General features: G+C 29.5%; 1 protein-coding gene and 1 long non-coding RNA gene across 2 annotated transcripts; one reads left to right on the top strand and one right to left on the bottom strand.

Moving 5' to 3' along the window:
* The first annotated feature begins 4,979 nt into the window (after window positions 1-4,979).
* On the top strand, window positions 4,980-5,678 carry LOC120577154 (uncharacterized). The gene is made up of 2 exons (XR_005643211.1): window positions 4,980-5,115; window positions 5,264-5,678. It is a non-coding gene; the product is annotated as an uncharacterized lncRNA (long non-coding RNA).
* Window positions 5,679-9,477: 3,799 nt separating this feature from the next.
* Window positions 9,478-16,500, bottom strand: LOC25497953 (beta-glucosidase 24). The gene is made up of 15 exons (XM_024770821.1): window positions 16,443-16,500; window positions 14,698-14,732; window positions 14,501-14,614; window positions 14,194-14,242; window positions 13,694-13,761; window positions 13,516-13,591; window positions 12,776-12,853; window positions 12,593-12,680; window positions 12,178-12,412; window positions 11,669-11,784; window positions 10,335-10,552; window positions 10,193-10,227; window positions 9,997-10,099; window positions 9,802-9,895; window positions 9,478-9,652 (listed from the first exon to the last, which is right to left on the bottom strand). Exons 1-15 carry the CDS (start codon window positions 16,498-16,500, stop codon window positions 9,478-9,480), a joined length of 1,542 nt encoding a protein of 513 aa, XP_024626589.1.
* Between the last annotated feature and the right edge of the window lie 632 nt (window positions 16,501-17,132).

Here is a 17,132-nt window from a genome sequence, read left to right as displayed (position 1 = left end):
ATCTAAAAAATTAACTTTCTCTTATAAATAAGACCGGAGGGAGTATGACTCAAAAAATTGTTTAATTCCAACGACAGCACTAAGGAGGAAAATTCAACATTACGTTCAAACTTCCATATAGTTCCATTATGTAATAAACGAAACGTACTGTATCAATTAATTCTTACTTTTAAAGAAAAAAATAAAAATGTCACGTGTCAGTTATGTTCTTGACATGATAGTTGAGATGTTTATAAGAAAAGGGAAAATTATATCCTTGAAGTAATGTTACTTGTCACTTTTTTTTACACAAACAAACGATGAATTCATGTTACATACGTTAATAAATTGCATGGGTTATTATATCATGTATGTATGTATTAATATAGATGATCCTTCTTCTAGACATGTAAGTTTAAACTAAGCCCTTTTTGTTTCTGTAATTTTTTGGTATACATGATGTAAACATATTCAATAAAGAAATGCTAACAATACACATTTTAAAATACATTTTTTTAACACATTATATTTGATTGGATAAAATTCACATGAGTTACTTTAAATTTATGAAGGATCCACGTGATTTTGAGAAGTTGTTTGGTACATAAGTTTTTCTACATTTTTTTGTTTTGGTGCAAATTTTTCTACATATTTTAATTGGATATAAATTATGATTTTTTGGACACATATTTATTAAATTATTGCTTTATTTTGACAAAATAATAAATTATTACTTAATTTATGAACAATAAATAATACAAATGAGTTCTCAATTTTTTTAACAGAGAAATTTCTAAAACATATTTAGAATAATGCAACGATTATACAATTATAACGAAAAATACTTGTGTATTCATTTTTTTTACAATATATTAGAAAATAGAGAATATCCCTAAAAAAGAGAAAATATAATATGAAGTTTTAGAATTTTATAATAAAATGTATTTTATTTTTGATAGGAAAATCTTTGTTGTTAGTAACTACTAGTTATTAGTATTTAAAAAAAAAAAAAGTATCTATGCGCGATGTTTTGCTCCAAATAGCATCTATGCTTGCTGTTTATCAAGGAGCTGTTGACACTTGAATTTTGTTACCGTGTTGACGGTCAATATATCCATTCGCCATTTTTATACTCTAACTGTACTTACGGAGGATGTTCACTTTTCATTCTTTTCTTGTAATCTGGTTTCGAGCCCGTACGCGGGTTCGCTTGGTTGCGCCTATGATTAGTGAATTTTTGTTAGGATATATTAGAGTTGATGCACTTGGGTTGATTTATCACGATTGTACTCTCGTTTGGGCTATTCTTGGGTCAGGTTTCATGTCCCCAATCATTGTATCTCTTTCTTTTTATTTATTATATTTTCTATTTTGCCTAAAAAAAAAGTAACTAGTTATCGGTATGTTACATTTTCTCGAGGATCTTTAGATTAGATCCATAAACTCCTTCTACATTTAGCTCAAATCAGTTGTGTTACTAAAAAGAGTGTTAATGAAGTTTTTTTTTTAAGTTAAACTAGTCCACCGAAATTGACACCGGAGATAATCAAACCTGAGACTTTGAAAGTAACAAAATCCAAGGTCTCAAGCCAACACCACCAGACCAATCCAAGTGGGTCAAACTGTTAGTGAAGTTATTGTTCACATTCATGTAAAACTTATTAAGTCAATAAACTTGATCATTTAATTGTGCTTCACGAGCCTTCAGCTGATTTATCCTCAACCTTGTTAGTGGATGATCTAGGTTTGGGACATTTTGTATCTTTTGTAGAGAAATGATATGTAGACACAAATTTTTTGACACAATACATATATCATGGACAATTTGGATATTTCATACTTTAAAACAAGGGTAGTTTTGTCAAAACACACCCTCCCTTCTTCTTCTCTCCTGTGTGTCTGTCTTCAACGACGGTGGTCGTAGGAACGCCGGCCGATGGCCAAAGAGAGAGGAGCCGTGGTGGGAGATGAGAGAAAACGGACACCATGGGGGAGGGAGAGAAGAAAGAGAAAGAAGGAAAAAATAAAAGAAAAAATAATAACATACAAATATTGTATTCCTTAAAAAAAAAAAATTGTATTATATACTGTGGTGTCTATTTTGTGTTTGATATTTTGTGTTCATTTATCATTTCTCCTTTTGTAAGGAAGTAGTGAAGAGACATTTTGAACAAAATATATGGTCATTGGTACGAGTCGTAGGTTTGTTGTCTTTTTGAAGTTTAACTTTCATTGTGCATGTTTATCCAATTGCATAAAGCCATAAACCCTTGCAAACATTTTTTTGCCTTCAATAATTTTATTTTTGAATGACAACCGTTAGTAATTAGTTGTTAAATTAATACTTATGTTCGATTTTGAACTCAAAACCTCCAACACTCTGCCAGGTGGTAATTAAGGTTGTTTATTTAAAATGTTGATTTTTTTTTTCTTATTTAAAATTACACTTTTAGTCCCTTAACTTAATTTCAGGTAACAGTTTGGTCCTTTATCTTTTTTTTCATTTCAATTTGGTCCTTTTTGTCAATTTTCATATACATTATCAAGCTTCAAATCTAATATTCTTATGCAAACATAGACGAGGATCATAGATTTGAAGACTGAAGGACCATAAGAAAATAAAATCATGAATTTTAAGCTTAAAAATTCATATGAAAATGGACAAAAAGGACCAAATTGAAATGAAAAAAAGATAAAGGACCAAACTGTTACCTGAAATTAAGTTAAGGGACTAAAAGTGTAATTTTGCCGACTTTTTTTCTTTGAGTAAGTTTATGTCTTATAGGGGAAGATTATTTGAGAGTTACTTCATCCGGTCACATTTATAAGCAAAAATGTACTTTTTAGGTTCATTGAATACATAATGTATTTGACCTATATATAGACCAAATACGTTAGATATTGAATGAATCTAAATTTTTATTTTTTTTTATTATAAATGTGACCGGAGAGTATTGCTATATTTTTTTATTATTAAAAAACTAGCATTATTTTATAGTAGAGCTTTTTATTATTAATTACTAACGTTATGATGGGCACTACATATTTATCTTTCCCATTCTTTTATTGTGTTAGTGTATATAAATTGCGAGCAATAATTTTTATAAAATTTGAATTTTGATTAAAATTATAGGAATATATATTTTATACTTTCGCATCGTAACAAATTGTACTAATAATTTTCAATGAAACAGATAATAAATCAATTATAACATAAAGTTTTATCTTTTTGAATGACATCAAAAACATTGCATTCTTATATGAAAAATTATTAAGGGAATAATTAGAAGTGAAAAAGTCACCCCAAAACCATGTATTATCTTTATATATATAGTATAGATATAGCCATTTAAATATAAGATAAATTATTAACTTTGTTAATGACAACAACAATATAATATTATTAGATCCCTAAAAAAAAACCTTATTATAGGAAAATTGTTTAAGGGTGTAATTGGATTAATGAAAAATTCAGCACAAAACCCATATTCTCTTTATATAATATATAAAAGGGTTAAATATATTTTTGGTCCCTATAAATATGTCAACATTTTGTTTTAGTTCCTTTAAAAAATTTCTTCAACTTTTAGTCCTTAAAAAATTTTCCATCTTCACTTTTGGTCCCTCCTTTAAAGTAAACTGATATGTACAAATTATATTTTTGAATAAAATTTTGCAGAAAAATTCATAATGTTATAAGAATCACTCCAAAAAAAAATTATAATTTTTTAACAAAATATGAATTTTTATAATTTTGACACTTAAAAATTCATATTTAATTTGCGTTTTGTTAAAAAATTCAAATTTTTTCTATAATTTTCTTTACAATATTCTACACATTTCTGCATAATTTCATTAAAAATAAAAAAATTTACTTAAAAATAGGGACCAAAAGTAATGATTGAAAGTTTTATAAGGACTAAAAATTGAAGAAAATTTTTAGAGGGACCAAAACGAAAATTTGATATATTTATAGGGACCAAAAATATATTTAACTCTATATAAAATATAGATATAGATACATAAGTATATATTTTTAGGGATATAATTGGAATAATGAAAAAGTCAATTCAACATATAGATAATGAAAAAAAGTTGGCTTAAAATCCCTATTTTCTTTATATATAACATCGATGTAGGTTAAATTACACCGGAATTTCTTTAAGTTATTTAATTGTAACAAATTCATCCTTTAAGTTTTTTTGTATCACTTACGTCTTTTAAGTTATTTAATTTTAACAAGCTAGGCCTTTAAGTATTGTTTGTAACACTTAAATCCTTTAAGTTATTTAATTGTAACTTTTAGGTCCCGAATAACTTATACTTTTAAGATTTAGACAACTTCAAATTGTTACAGTTAAATAATTAAAGGACCTCGTTGGTACGAAAGAAACTTAAAGGATCAACTTGTTACAACTATTTATTTATTTATTTTTTGGCTTTCGCACCGGTTTCCGATCCACCAAAGGACAATTAATTTACTTAAAGGACCTAAGTGGTATGAAAAAAACTTAAATGACCAATTTATTACAATTTAATAACTTAAAAGACCTCGGATGTAGTTTAGCCTATCGATATATTTCTTTATTTAATACAAAATCAATCAATTTTTAATTTCGTTAGAAGAAAATATTTTTATTTATTTTTGTAAAATATATTTGTATAATTTTATTTTAAAGTTCTCATTTCAAGTAAATGTATCTGGATGAAGAATCTTTCACATAATAAGAGGGGACATAATTAGTTAATGACTCACACTTAAGGAGGAAATTGTTGTAGTAAATGTGAGGTTGAAAGTCCCATTGTTTAAAAAATTAGAGGTTGAATATTTTATAACTGAGATGATTCATAAACTCAATATTTTAAGATTTTAAATAAATTAAATACGGTATCTAACTAACTTGTTTGATTGTTCTTAATCCAATATAGACCATCCTCGACCCTCCACATAATTCCAAAAATTTACTCTTATCAAATGCGTACTATATATATTTAACGAACCTGAAGTTTGCTATGCATATCTCAAGAACAAAATAAAATAGAGCTCTAAGATGAAATCTTCACAAAAAATGGCAACACACTTTTTCCGATCTTTTCTTTTCGGACTTTTATGCATTGCGTTTGTCCTGGCTTCGGGTAAGAAAATTAACAAACAATATTCTTTCTTTCTTTAAAGGAAAGTTTTTGCTTAATTCAACAATTTGTTATAATCTTGTACATCATTATTAACATATAAATCTATAGCTTAAAATGAGTTTTGAAATTGTGAATTTTAATTTTTTAGCAGGACCAACACCATCAAGTTTGCACCCTTCAGGTGCTGTTAATTGCCTTGGTCCGGTGCCATGTGATCAATGCCCCCAAAGGTGCATCGCTATCGGAGCAAATTCCTATATTTGCGGCATACTCACTTGTTGTTGTTACTATAATTGAAATAAATTGCATTATATTATATATATACTACTATTATAAATACTTATATACTAATAAATAAGAAACATCTGCCATATTGTGATGTCTGATCTCAGCAGATGAGAAAGTACGTGGAAATCTTGAAAGAAGAAGGACCACTGAAACTTGAGAAAGTATTGTGTGATATCTGATTTAAACACAAGCTAGATTACTTAAGAGTTCATTTCCATTTACCATATGTGTAAATCAGTTCATATCCAATGAAAAATTACTATTTCACGATATCAGAATACCTTTCAAAAAAAAAAATATATATATATATATTTAGTTTTTTTTTTTCCTTGTCAAAAAGAAAATATATAGTTTTTTTTTTGTTGACAAATTTAGTAACAATATTTATTTAAAAACTAATGGTATGTTATAAAATAACAATATGCCTTAATGGTTTTTGCAGCCGAAGCCTCCTTTCTTAATCGGATTAATGTAAGGGTCTGAATTGGAATGGTCAAAAAATGATTGGCTGGGAAAAATTAGTTATACAATATAGAAAGTCACCAAAATAATTTAATTTTTTTTATTTCACCTCCTATCAGAGAACAGAGGAAACAACCTTTTTTTTTTTTTTTTTTACTTCAAAGAAAGAAATTCATTTATTTATATAAGTACAAAAAGTACGAGCGGTGTTAGACCCACGCGAGTAGAGATTAATTACAAGTTGCAATGTTGTACTCTCTCCATCCAAATAAAAATAACACAAAATGAGATGTCGTCGGGGAGCACCATTTGATGGACTTGTCGCTAGACTTCAGTTTTGGGTAAGTTTGGTGTTCTTCATGTGCGTTTCCTTGTTGAATAATCCATGAGAAAAATTGGGTTTGGTCTTTTAAACTCATAATGTTGTTTTTGGATTTTGAAAAACGAATTTTCAGCTATCGAAAATATTATTAGGTTGATCAACCACGTGCACGACGTTCCTGGGATAATACAACCAAGATCGTTGTTTTGATTTTCTACTATAATGTAGAAAATTATTCTAGAATTACAGGTTCAATATGGCTATGACGTCCAAACTTATATGGTAATATGACCACTGAAAACTGTTGTAGAATTACATGCTCAATATGACTATTACGTCCATACTGGTACTATGACCAACTCGGAATCCAAGGGATAGAAAAAAGAGATGAAGAAAAAGAACTAGATAAATCAACGGGGGAGAGGGGGAGGAGAGAGAAAGAAATTCTAAAAATTTAGAGAACTCTTTGCTCTGATTTGTGAGTTATATGTAGAGCAGGGCCGGACCTTGGGGTCTGCAAGGAGTTCAATGGAACCGGGCCTCACCAAGGTATGGGCCTAAAAAAAAATATAGGCCGGTAATACTACTAAGTACTACCCTACTAAAAACAAAATTTCTTTTTCTCTCTGATACCATGCGTTCCATCACCATCACTCCATCGGACTTTCCTTTTTTTCTTCTCCGATTTGATTTCCTTTTCCTCGTCAGTTGTCTTGTTTTAGGCCTATTATAGAATTGGGTCCTCTTGCTTTTGGTGTTAGGTGTGTATTTTTTTGGGAGGGTGGTTTGAGGTTCCTCATGTATTCAATAGTGATTTTCATCTTTGGATGTATCACACATATAAGGTACATTGTATTTATCTTTTAAAAAATTTAAATAGAACATTGTTCTTTTAAAAAAAATACGTTGTTATTTTATTACGGGCCTCTTTTCACTTACAAAGCCGAGCCTCCGGATTCATAGGAACGGCCCTGATGTAGAGTCCTATGTTTATATAGGAACTTTGCAACTGAAATCAACAATAATTGTGGAAGAAAACTTGGGCCAAAGAATTTGCTTGGTGACTAAGACAAAAGCACACAAAAAAAATCTTTAATGTCACTCACATCTAGAGGTGGGAATAGGCCAGGCCAGGCCAGGCTTTGATAGGCCTGAGCCTGGCCTACGAAATAAATCACAAGCCTGAGCCTGGCCTATGGCCTATCATAGGCCTTTTTCTAGGCCTGGCCTGGCCTATTTAAAAGCCTGGACTGGCCTGAAAGCCTACTTGCAGGCCTACTTCACATCAAGGCCATCAAATAGTTCATTTGGCATACTAAATAGGTTAAGCTTGGCCTATTTAACTAAACAGACTTTCTAAAAAGCCTAAGCCTAGGCCTATCTACTAAACAGTCCAGGCCAGGCCAGGCCAAAACATGCCAGACCGTAGGCCCCTGTAGGCCGGCCTGACCTATTCCCAACACTACTCACATCAGTTCAAAGAAATAAGCCTTGGCGTTACTGTTCAATTTTTCACCAATACCAACTAAGGTTCCAACACATACCATTACAAGTATCATAATGGAGAATCATAGTTTTTTATCGAGTGAATTTTGGGAACCTTTGGATTTTCTGCATAATTATGAAGAAATATTTGTGTGAACAAGTTCGTTATTAGCTTAGGCACACGGGGAGTTTATAGAATTTTGAAGGAAGCAAAAGTATTAAAAAAGGGTCTTGAATCTTGATAGTGAAGGTTAAAACTAATTAAAACATGAAATTGTGACTATTCAACACCATGCCAAATCAAGTTTTTTTGCTTAGTGAGAAACCTTAAACCTTTTTAATTATCTATATTTCAAAAGTTTTAACACCAAGTCCAACATTGACTGATGTGCATTCAAGTTTTTATGCATAAAAAAAAAATACCACTTGTTGAATCTAAAGGTCTTTTGGAGGTTCAATATGGTAAAATTTCCTCTATTTTTTCTGCAGGAAAATTTTGTAAACCAGTTCTATTTGAATTAATCATGCATTTTTCTATACTGATGTCTTGGATAAGCTAAAACAGGCATGTATTCAAATGTATGTTAGGATGTTTCCTATTATGTGTTGTTGATTGGTGTTTGAGATTATATGGCTGCTAGCTATATTTTATTCATGTGGTTGATACCTTGTGTGCCTTGTTTAATATTGAATGTACCTTGTCTGCCTTATATAGTATAAGATGTAGATTTTAAAACTTCGATTAAATAGCTATGTCAAAAAGTACATGGCATGGAGTTTAAGAACCTAATATGGGATTAGGGGTTCCTAATTTAAATATTCAAAGGGAATTGAAAGGCCTAAATTAGGAAATATAAAATTCAATCAAGTAGTCCTTCTTATCTTTCGTCCTAGTTATATATTGTTGGAAATTGAAATGCTTAAGAAGTTTTATATACTTATATTTGATGCATTATTACTTTTAAGCGATTATTCGATGCATTATTACTTCCAAGAGCTGATAAGAGACTGAATGAATCATATCAGCTATCATGTTTGTTTGAGCTTCATTATACTATCTGTTATGTATATATACTTGAAATCCCTTGGAAGTGCAAGAGGACTGGACTACTTCTGAATTGTTGTGTTTTGTACTTAATGTGCTGCACTCAGACTCTACATCAGAATCTGAATATCTTAGATTCTGATTAGGATGTTAAACTAAAGAAAAGTAAAGCCACAAAAAGCTTCCCCCCACGCCCAATATTTACTTATAAGTCTTACAGTAACTTATTTTTTCTTGCATTATGATCTTCTTAAAAAATTTATCGAGGTGAATGTTGTATTGGAGAACAATTTTGAAATTGTTGATATGAGTGACGAATCATAAGCTAATTCATAAAAATGAGAAAGGTACATAGGCACTTTGTAAGGTGTTAAATGGTCTACCTTTATTTTATGTGTATAAGGGTGACATCAAAATAAAAATAAAAAAATACTGATACACTGTCTTTTGCAATTTATTTGGTTGCTTTATTTAATTTTTCTTTGTCATTTATAGTTTTTCCAACGCAACTCTATTTATATATACATCTTGCAAAAATATAAACTAAAATATGTATATGTTTGTTAAGCTTTGGCTTACAAAAATCCAATTGAGATTAATGAGAAGTTGAAAGTACAAATGTGCAAGCATTTGATAATTTTGAATAAGAAATGATTCATTGAAATCAAATAAATTTCAATGAAATTTAATTTTCTATTTCTCTAGGCTTGTTCCATTTGCTTCCTTTTTAGTATAATTCAAGCTCAATAGTGTTTTATTGTTAACAATTCGATGTCAACAAATTTTTATACCATTCAGCACTAGCCTTTGGTACACGCTTGAGATTATCATTAAAGTCAACATGATAAAGCCCCCAATGTCCAGAATAGCCCTGATGAAATTCAAAGGTATCAAATGCCGGCCAGGCAAAGTAACCACGAACGTTTACACCATTGCTGTTAATAAAAACATCAAAATTAATTTCTGACATCACAATTGCATATTAAAGTTAATATTAATAAGTAAAGGATAAAGTTTTAATTATACATATAATGAGACGTTTCATATACTCTCATATTTATTGATAAGGATAAATTACACATACTCAATTGCTGCTTTAGTAGCATTTATATGTGTTGCAATGTAAGCGATCCGATTTTCGTCTTTCAATGGATTTGTCATATTGGGAGAAGCAATACCTACATCAAGATGATTACAAGAAAAAAGATTGGTTGTAATTTTTTATGGAAAAAATTATAGATATAAATTACAATGTAAAAAATATAAAAACAAAACTAACCATTTTCAGTGATGTAGATTTTGGGATTTTGGTACTTTTCATTTATGTATATTAAAATGTTATATAATCCTTCGGGGTAGACATGAAATTTACTATATTGTTCCTACAAATTACCAACATTGAACAAAAAATTTAAGAAGACAAAAATATTGAAGTAATATCATGACCATCATTTTTCTTTTCACTTATATCTCACCATAGGTCCAAGGGTATTTCCTTCTGCATTAAATTCTACAATTGTGAAAGAATGAGCAAGAATTAGTGAATATGATTGTAGAACTTCCTTTCTATTATTCATATCATATAATTAAAATGTAGTTCGAGAAATATTAGCTTACCTGTAGTTGCAGCTAATGCATCAAAATTGTCAATATAGTACATTTTGCTTCTATTTGATTCATGTCTAGCAAAGATAGACATATAATAATTGACTCCGATAAAGTCTAAACTTCCTTTGAGCATATGTTTCTCCTTTTTAGTGAATTCAGGCAACCTATTCCCTACTAATTTTCTCATTATTTGTGGATAATCTCCATGGTATATTGGATTTAAAACCCTGTTTGATTAAAATTAAAAAAATTTAATGTTGTTATGTATTTTTATATGTATAAACTAAGGTGTATAAAATCAAACTAGTAATTAACATAACATAAGTGTTTATGACGTATAACGTTAGGGAAAATTATAGGTGGACCACTTCACATTATACACACTTTGTACACCTCCAATAAACATCCTCCATGTGGCATTTTTATTTAATTTTTTTTTTCTGAATCATCCACTAATCATCTCTTTCCCCAAATCTCTCTGCAACTTTCTCAGACCTCTCTCAAGCTCTCATAACTAACCGCACTACATCCATCTCTGATACTGTTAATGAAATTATTTGAGGAAAGACCATTCCACACTACTTCCACCTCATGTGGGGTATTTTACATGAGAAACCCAGTTGTTGTTACGGTAGTGCAAACCTCAAATAATTCCTTTAATAGTTTGAATAATGCTAATGCTTTGGTAATGAAAAATCATATTGAAGGCATACCAACCCCTATTGACATCGTAAACTGATCTCCTCCACTAACAGGATGGTTTATATAGAGGATGGTGGGTGTTCCGATGAGGGTGAAGGAAGAGAGAGATGAGATTGCGAGATAAGAGTTGAGAGCAATGGTGACGCGGTGGTGATGGGTTGACGGTGGCGGTGGTGTAAAGAACGAAGTGTGGGAAAATCGCAGATCTGGGCGACGGCGGTTAAGACATATCTGAGCAGATCCGGTGATGGTAAAAATGGTGGTGGTGAGGAAGGGGATCGATAATGATGATGGTGGTGGTGGTGGGGGCGACGGCGGCGGTCCATCGGAGAAGAGAGGGATGAAGGAAAAGAGAAGAGAGAGACAGTTGGTGGATATGTGGAGCCCACGTTGCCACATGTCATTTTTTTAAGTGGAGGTCAAGAGGTGTTTGCCACATAAGGATGTATGCCAATCACTGCTCTAACGTTAGTGGTAAGTGCTTGGTCTTGTAACCTCAAAAAGGAGTTTAAATCAACAATTGTAAAATGATCAACAATGACACTTCATTTAATCATAAATTTTCCATTTCCTAATTGTTTTTGAAAAAGTTAACACAAGAGAAATAAGTGATGATCATATGGAAAGTTATTTGCACTAACCATCCATAAGTGAAATCCATTAATCTTTGAGCAGCATCCACATCTTCTTCTTTTGAACTATAGGGAACAAAATTTTGAGCTTGTAAAACAAGTCCAATTTCTCCCCCTTGTGTTGCCTGCATCAAATGTTTGATAAAATTTAAATTTTCATAACATAACCTGATTAAATTTATTTTATATAAACAAACTAGTATAATTTTTATCGTAATCAACATCAAATTATTAATTAATTTATTGTACTTGAAAATGTGCAACCGCCTACTAATTTTTTTTCTTTAAATCTTCAATATTTTCAAAGTCAAGCTAATGAGTCTTGTGTGTCAAACATGACAGGAAAAGTTATATTGCAACTATCGATGACTTTTTTTCTTTCTTTTTTTTTATAGGAAAATGATAGTGGTTTTGTTAGGGGGAAAGATAATTTATTACCATCATAAATCAAATTTTGAAACCCATTTGCATTTATCATTATATTATTATATTTTTAACACATGATATATAAAACATACTTGAAATTTTTGTCTGTATAACTTTACTGCTGCAGCATGGCAAATAAGATAGTTGTGAAGGATTGTATAAGCTTCTGAACACTTTCCTGTATCTTGGCATCGTTCAGCAGCGTCATTATCAATGCCATGCATGTGAAGGATAGGTGTGGCGGTTGGTTCATTGAATGTTGTCCAATGCTTCACTCTATCTCCATATGTTTTGAAAAGTAGTTCACAATAATCCTTGTAATGATGCCTGCAATTTATTTTAAGGTAAATAAATAAAATGTGCATGATGAAACTCTATAGTGTCTTGTGCAGACTAATTTGCAATATTAACATTTATTCACAAGAAAATTCGCTAGAAGCAGTATTTCCCTAACATTTAATCAAATGTTTTGAAAATTGAATAGCAAGATGAGATGAGATTAATTACACAATGCTGCGATTTAAGAAACCACCAAACTTTTGTTGAAGGGCAAGCGGGTAGTCAAAATGCATGATAGTCACAAAAGGCTCAATACCTACAAAGTAAATTAAAAAATAAAATTATTATGAACATGTACTTTAACCAAAAACTTTTAAAAATTATAAGGAATGTGGTCGGTTTAATCTATACCATTTTTAAGTAATTCATTGATCAAATTGTTGTAGAAGTTGATACCTTCTTTATTTATCCCCCCTCTCAAGGTTCCATCTGTGTTTAGTTGTTCAAAATGAAGACAAAGATAAGTCTATTTGTTAAATATGAAAAAGAGGTCATATATATATATATATATATATATATATATATATATATATATATATATATATATATATATATATATATATATATATATATATATTATTAATTTGAACAAAAAGTATTTTTTTATTTTAATATAAAAGGTTACATTTATTGGTGAGGTTGTGTACTGAAAAATATAGATAAGAAGAAGATATTTGTTAAACGTTGAATACATATTATATAATTAATTATATTTTTTACTTGACTCCTTCTCTTTCAACACTATTGATTTCTCGCGCATCCTATGCAGTTTAATTATAGAATTTAAATGTTATAAAATCATGTTAAAACATTTTAAATTTTAGAATCTGAATAAGGTGGGAGGGAAACTCATAAGGTAGGAAAAGTAATGGCCATTTATTTCCATAAAAACAAAAGTATATTACTTATTTTTTGACTAAACCTAAACAAACTAAAAAAATTCTTATACACCAAGGTACAACTAGAGAATAAAGTAAGGGACATTTATCTTAATAAAATGGAATTGATCTCTTTATTAAAAATTATTGGCCCATTTATAAGCATTTATCTTATATACTTACTATATTACTTTATTTAAAAAAAAAACCTACTTGGCATAACTCTACTCCATGAGATAGACATTCGGTAAGAATCCACTCCAAGATGCTTCAAATGTTGTACATCCTCCTACAAAATTAAAAAAAAAAAAAGTTAAAACATGAAATTTGGTAGATAAACTTATCACCATAAAAGAAAAATCAAAAGGCATATGAGATTCTAACTATTCACCTTGTATCGCTTGTAATGTTCAATTAATGTAGAAAACTTATCACCATCCACAAACGTTGCTGCAAGTTGTTAATGAATGAAGCAAAATAAATAGATAAATAAATAATAATACATAAAATTGATTACTATATGAGGTTTTTTTTATCTATTTCCCTCTAAGCGTCTGACTATTTTGACAAAAAAAATCTATATTTTTTTGTCCTTTTGAAAGATCAATATCACAATAAATATTTCTTTGTAAAGAATAGTCTTGATCGGTAATTTAATAAAGATAGTGTTAATATATAATGGAATAATAAATACTACAAAAAGCACAAATAATTTTCATGAAACACCCAAAAAATCACTCATATCATTTGTTTGAATACAAAGACATAAATTGCACTTGAAAAGAAACTAAAGTAACATTGTTTCAAGACACCAATATATATATATATATAGAGAGAAAGAGAGAGAGATAATAAAATCAATTAATAAACCTCTGTGTCGCTCAACATTATCATCCCACACTCCTAATCCTCTACCTCCTTCATGAGCAGCTCCTTCAATCTAAATTCAGAAACTATAACTTGTTATAAATAATAAATTGTTTACTATATTTAAAAATTACGATACTAAAAAAAAAATTAATGAGAAGAATTATGAGGTGGGAATTGTAAAATACGTCTCTAAATCCATCACTAGATTTATCGTTAAGACAATTAAAGAAGTTTGTTTTCTTATCATTAATTTCATTATTTAAAAATTTAAATAATGAAATAGCTTAAAATATTTAAAGTTATTAACCTAAGAACTATGAACGTGTACCTGCATGGCAGAAGAACCGACACCAAAGATAAAATTAGATGGAAAAGATGCACGCTTAGGAATACTTGAAGAATTTTGGAACCCCTTGAATGAAATCGGATATTCTCTTCCTATCTATAAAATTCATCTATAAAATATTAATAAATTATTAAGATAATATTATAATAAATTTGCATATACAACTTAATTATAAGCACCTGTACTGAAGCAGACCCAAAACCAGTTATTACATCTGCAAATTGTGAAATAAGAAATGGAAATATAATTTAATGAGTTAATCTAAAAGAAATGTCATATACTGAGTTAGTTTGAAATAAATTAACAATTATTCATATCAATTTAATCTTTAAAATTTCTGAATATAACTTCTCTGCATAAAATGAAGTTTGTCTTAAATTTATTCCACAATATGTTATGTGACAAAATCATATATAGATATTTTTTGGAACAAAATCACATTTATTTTTTTAAAAAAAACAAAAATTGTCTTTATTTCTTGTAACTGATCAATTTGTTTCTCTTTGCAAAATTTAACCTTTTATATATAATTCATAAAATATTGTGTGATGAAGAAAACTATCAAAATAATTTTAAAAAGAAAAAAAAAACTATGAGAGAATAAGTAAAAGCAAATACAAAACCTCGTGCATGAGACAAATTGGAATGCAAAAAGACAATATACAATATTGCCATAATAAATCTCAAAGATGACAACATCTTCATTATCTGAATCCTATCGTAAAATTACAACTGCTAAGTACGTAGGAGCATCTACTTCTATGTATTATATATAGTTGAGATAAAATAAAATTTAACTTTTATGACAACTATATTGAGATATGATTTTCTATATTTGAATGTCAACAACAATATTCTATCATTTTCTATCATTAGCGAGTACTAAAATTGAAGCTGGTGATCCCCAGCGAAATAATGATGTCATTTGTGTCACCATTACATAGAAAAGACTTCTGTATTATCTTTTATAAGTAATTTATTCATAAAATTACAAAAGAAAAATAAACAAAATGGGAATATTTATAGAAAGAAAAAATAAAAAGATTAGTAGATGCAGATAATTCAAGACTTTCTTTGTGCTTCTTTATAAACAACAATTCTACATTTTACATTAATACAATTTGTTAATATAATAAGTGTGTATATTTTGTATATAACTAATACTAAACTAAACTACCATTTGTAAATAGATATGTTCAATATTTATTTTTCATATTCTGAGATAAATTAATAGTATTAGTTAAAGTTACATTTGAAAGTAAACATATATGAGTCTTGCTCACATGTGTCATAAAGGCATATATCTTTTATCCTTTATCAAATAAAGCATGATAATTTTTCAAAATAAAATCGCCAGCTAAACTAGTCCCTACTAAACCTTTCATCTTAATAATTCTAACAAAAATGTGAAGGGAAATCATGATCATAAAGGCAACGGAAATTAAAATTTTCGATTCCCTTTTCTTTGAACATTACAAAATTGACATGATTCAGTTATGAAATTGTCACCTCTTCAAGTGAAGAAAAGATCTCGACCACATCAAAACAACGTAGCAGTGCCTCTACTGGTCCACACGAACAGCTCTCCTTTGGTTCTCGGTGCTAGCCAAAGGATTAAAGGTGTTTAGAGAGAACTATGGTTTGATCTGCGGTTTTAGGTTTTCTCCAAAGTGACAATTTGACTTTAGCACAAATGTACTATTTATAAAACCACTTACGCCCTCTACAATTCAAGTAATCATTATCGGGCTTCTATAAGCCCAGTAACACATTAACCTTTGCGAACTAATCATCATCAATTGCTAATTGCACCCCAAGTTAAAGTCTTACTTATATGTATTCTTTGACCGTTCTATTGTGTGTGACCCTATAAGTTCTTGTAACGTGGGAAATAATATTAAATCTTATATTTAATATTACAAACAGTGAGCGGTATCTAGCAACTCATCATTGTTACCAAACCTTTTCGTGATAATGCTCATGTGTATAATTACTCCTTTGCCCTACTATATCTATATTGAATACAAGACATATATTGTGTCACCCTTATAGCTCAATATTTATATTTCTTGATCCCAAAATATACTGATTAACGAATAAATTCAATATCTCATACTGACTTAATTCAACATGGTCATGAAATAGTAAAATCATATTTCATCAAGAGTCCTAAAGATATATCTCCTGTTATGCAGGAGGGAAAAATATCATCTTGAACACTCATGTCCCTCATCATGATTCATCAATTGTCCATTAACCAACTTTATAGTGTCATATTTGAAGGACAATAAAACACTTGAGTCCACATCTACGGATCATAGTGGTTTCATGTTTAAGAGTGGTATACAATATTCTAACTATGATAATATTTTATGACACTTTCATAACATACTGTGTAGCATTCTCATGGTGGCACTTAGCTTATTCTCATTAGGAAGATAATTTTATTTTACTTTAGATAAACATTAAATGCAAAAGTGTGGAGGAAAAATTAGGTTAAGTATAGCGAGACGGGTTAACATTTATAAGTTATAGAAGACATATAGCGAGACAGGTTAAGGGTTATTCATTTCCAAAAAAATAGCATCTAATTAGGAACATAATTTTATTTTAC

The sequence above is a fragment of the Medicago truncatula genome, chromosome 7, assembly GCF_003473485.1.
Source record: "Medicago truncatula cultivar Jemalong A17 chromosome 7, MtrunA17r5.0-ANR, whole genome shotgun sequence".
Taxonomy (NCBI): Eukaryota; Viridiplantae; Streptophyta; class Magnoliopsida; order Fabales; family Fabaceae; genus Medicago; species Medicago truncatula.
This window is presented reverse-complemented; position numbering and strand designations above follow the sequence as displayed.

What these genes read in the sequence shown, in the direction of transcription:
- LOC25497953 (XM_024770821.1), bottom strand. Translation starts at nt 16,500, where the DNA reads ATGAGCATTATCACGAAAAGGTTTGGTAACAATGATGAGTTGCTAGAT. An exon ending in TCGGTTCTTCTGCCATGCAG is followed by an intron (nt 14,243 to 14,500) that starts GTACACGTTCAT and finishes TTCTGAATTTAG; the next exon opens with ATTGAAGGAGCTGCTCATGA. An exon ending in TATACAGACAAAAATTTCAA is followed by an intron (nt 11,785 to 12,177) that starts GTATGTTTTATA and finishes CATTTGATGCAG; the next exon opens with GCAACACAAGGGGGAGAAAT.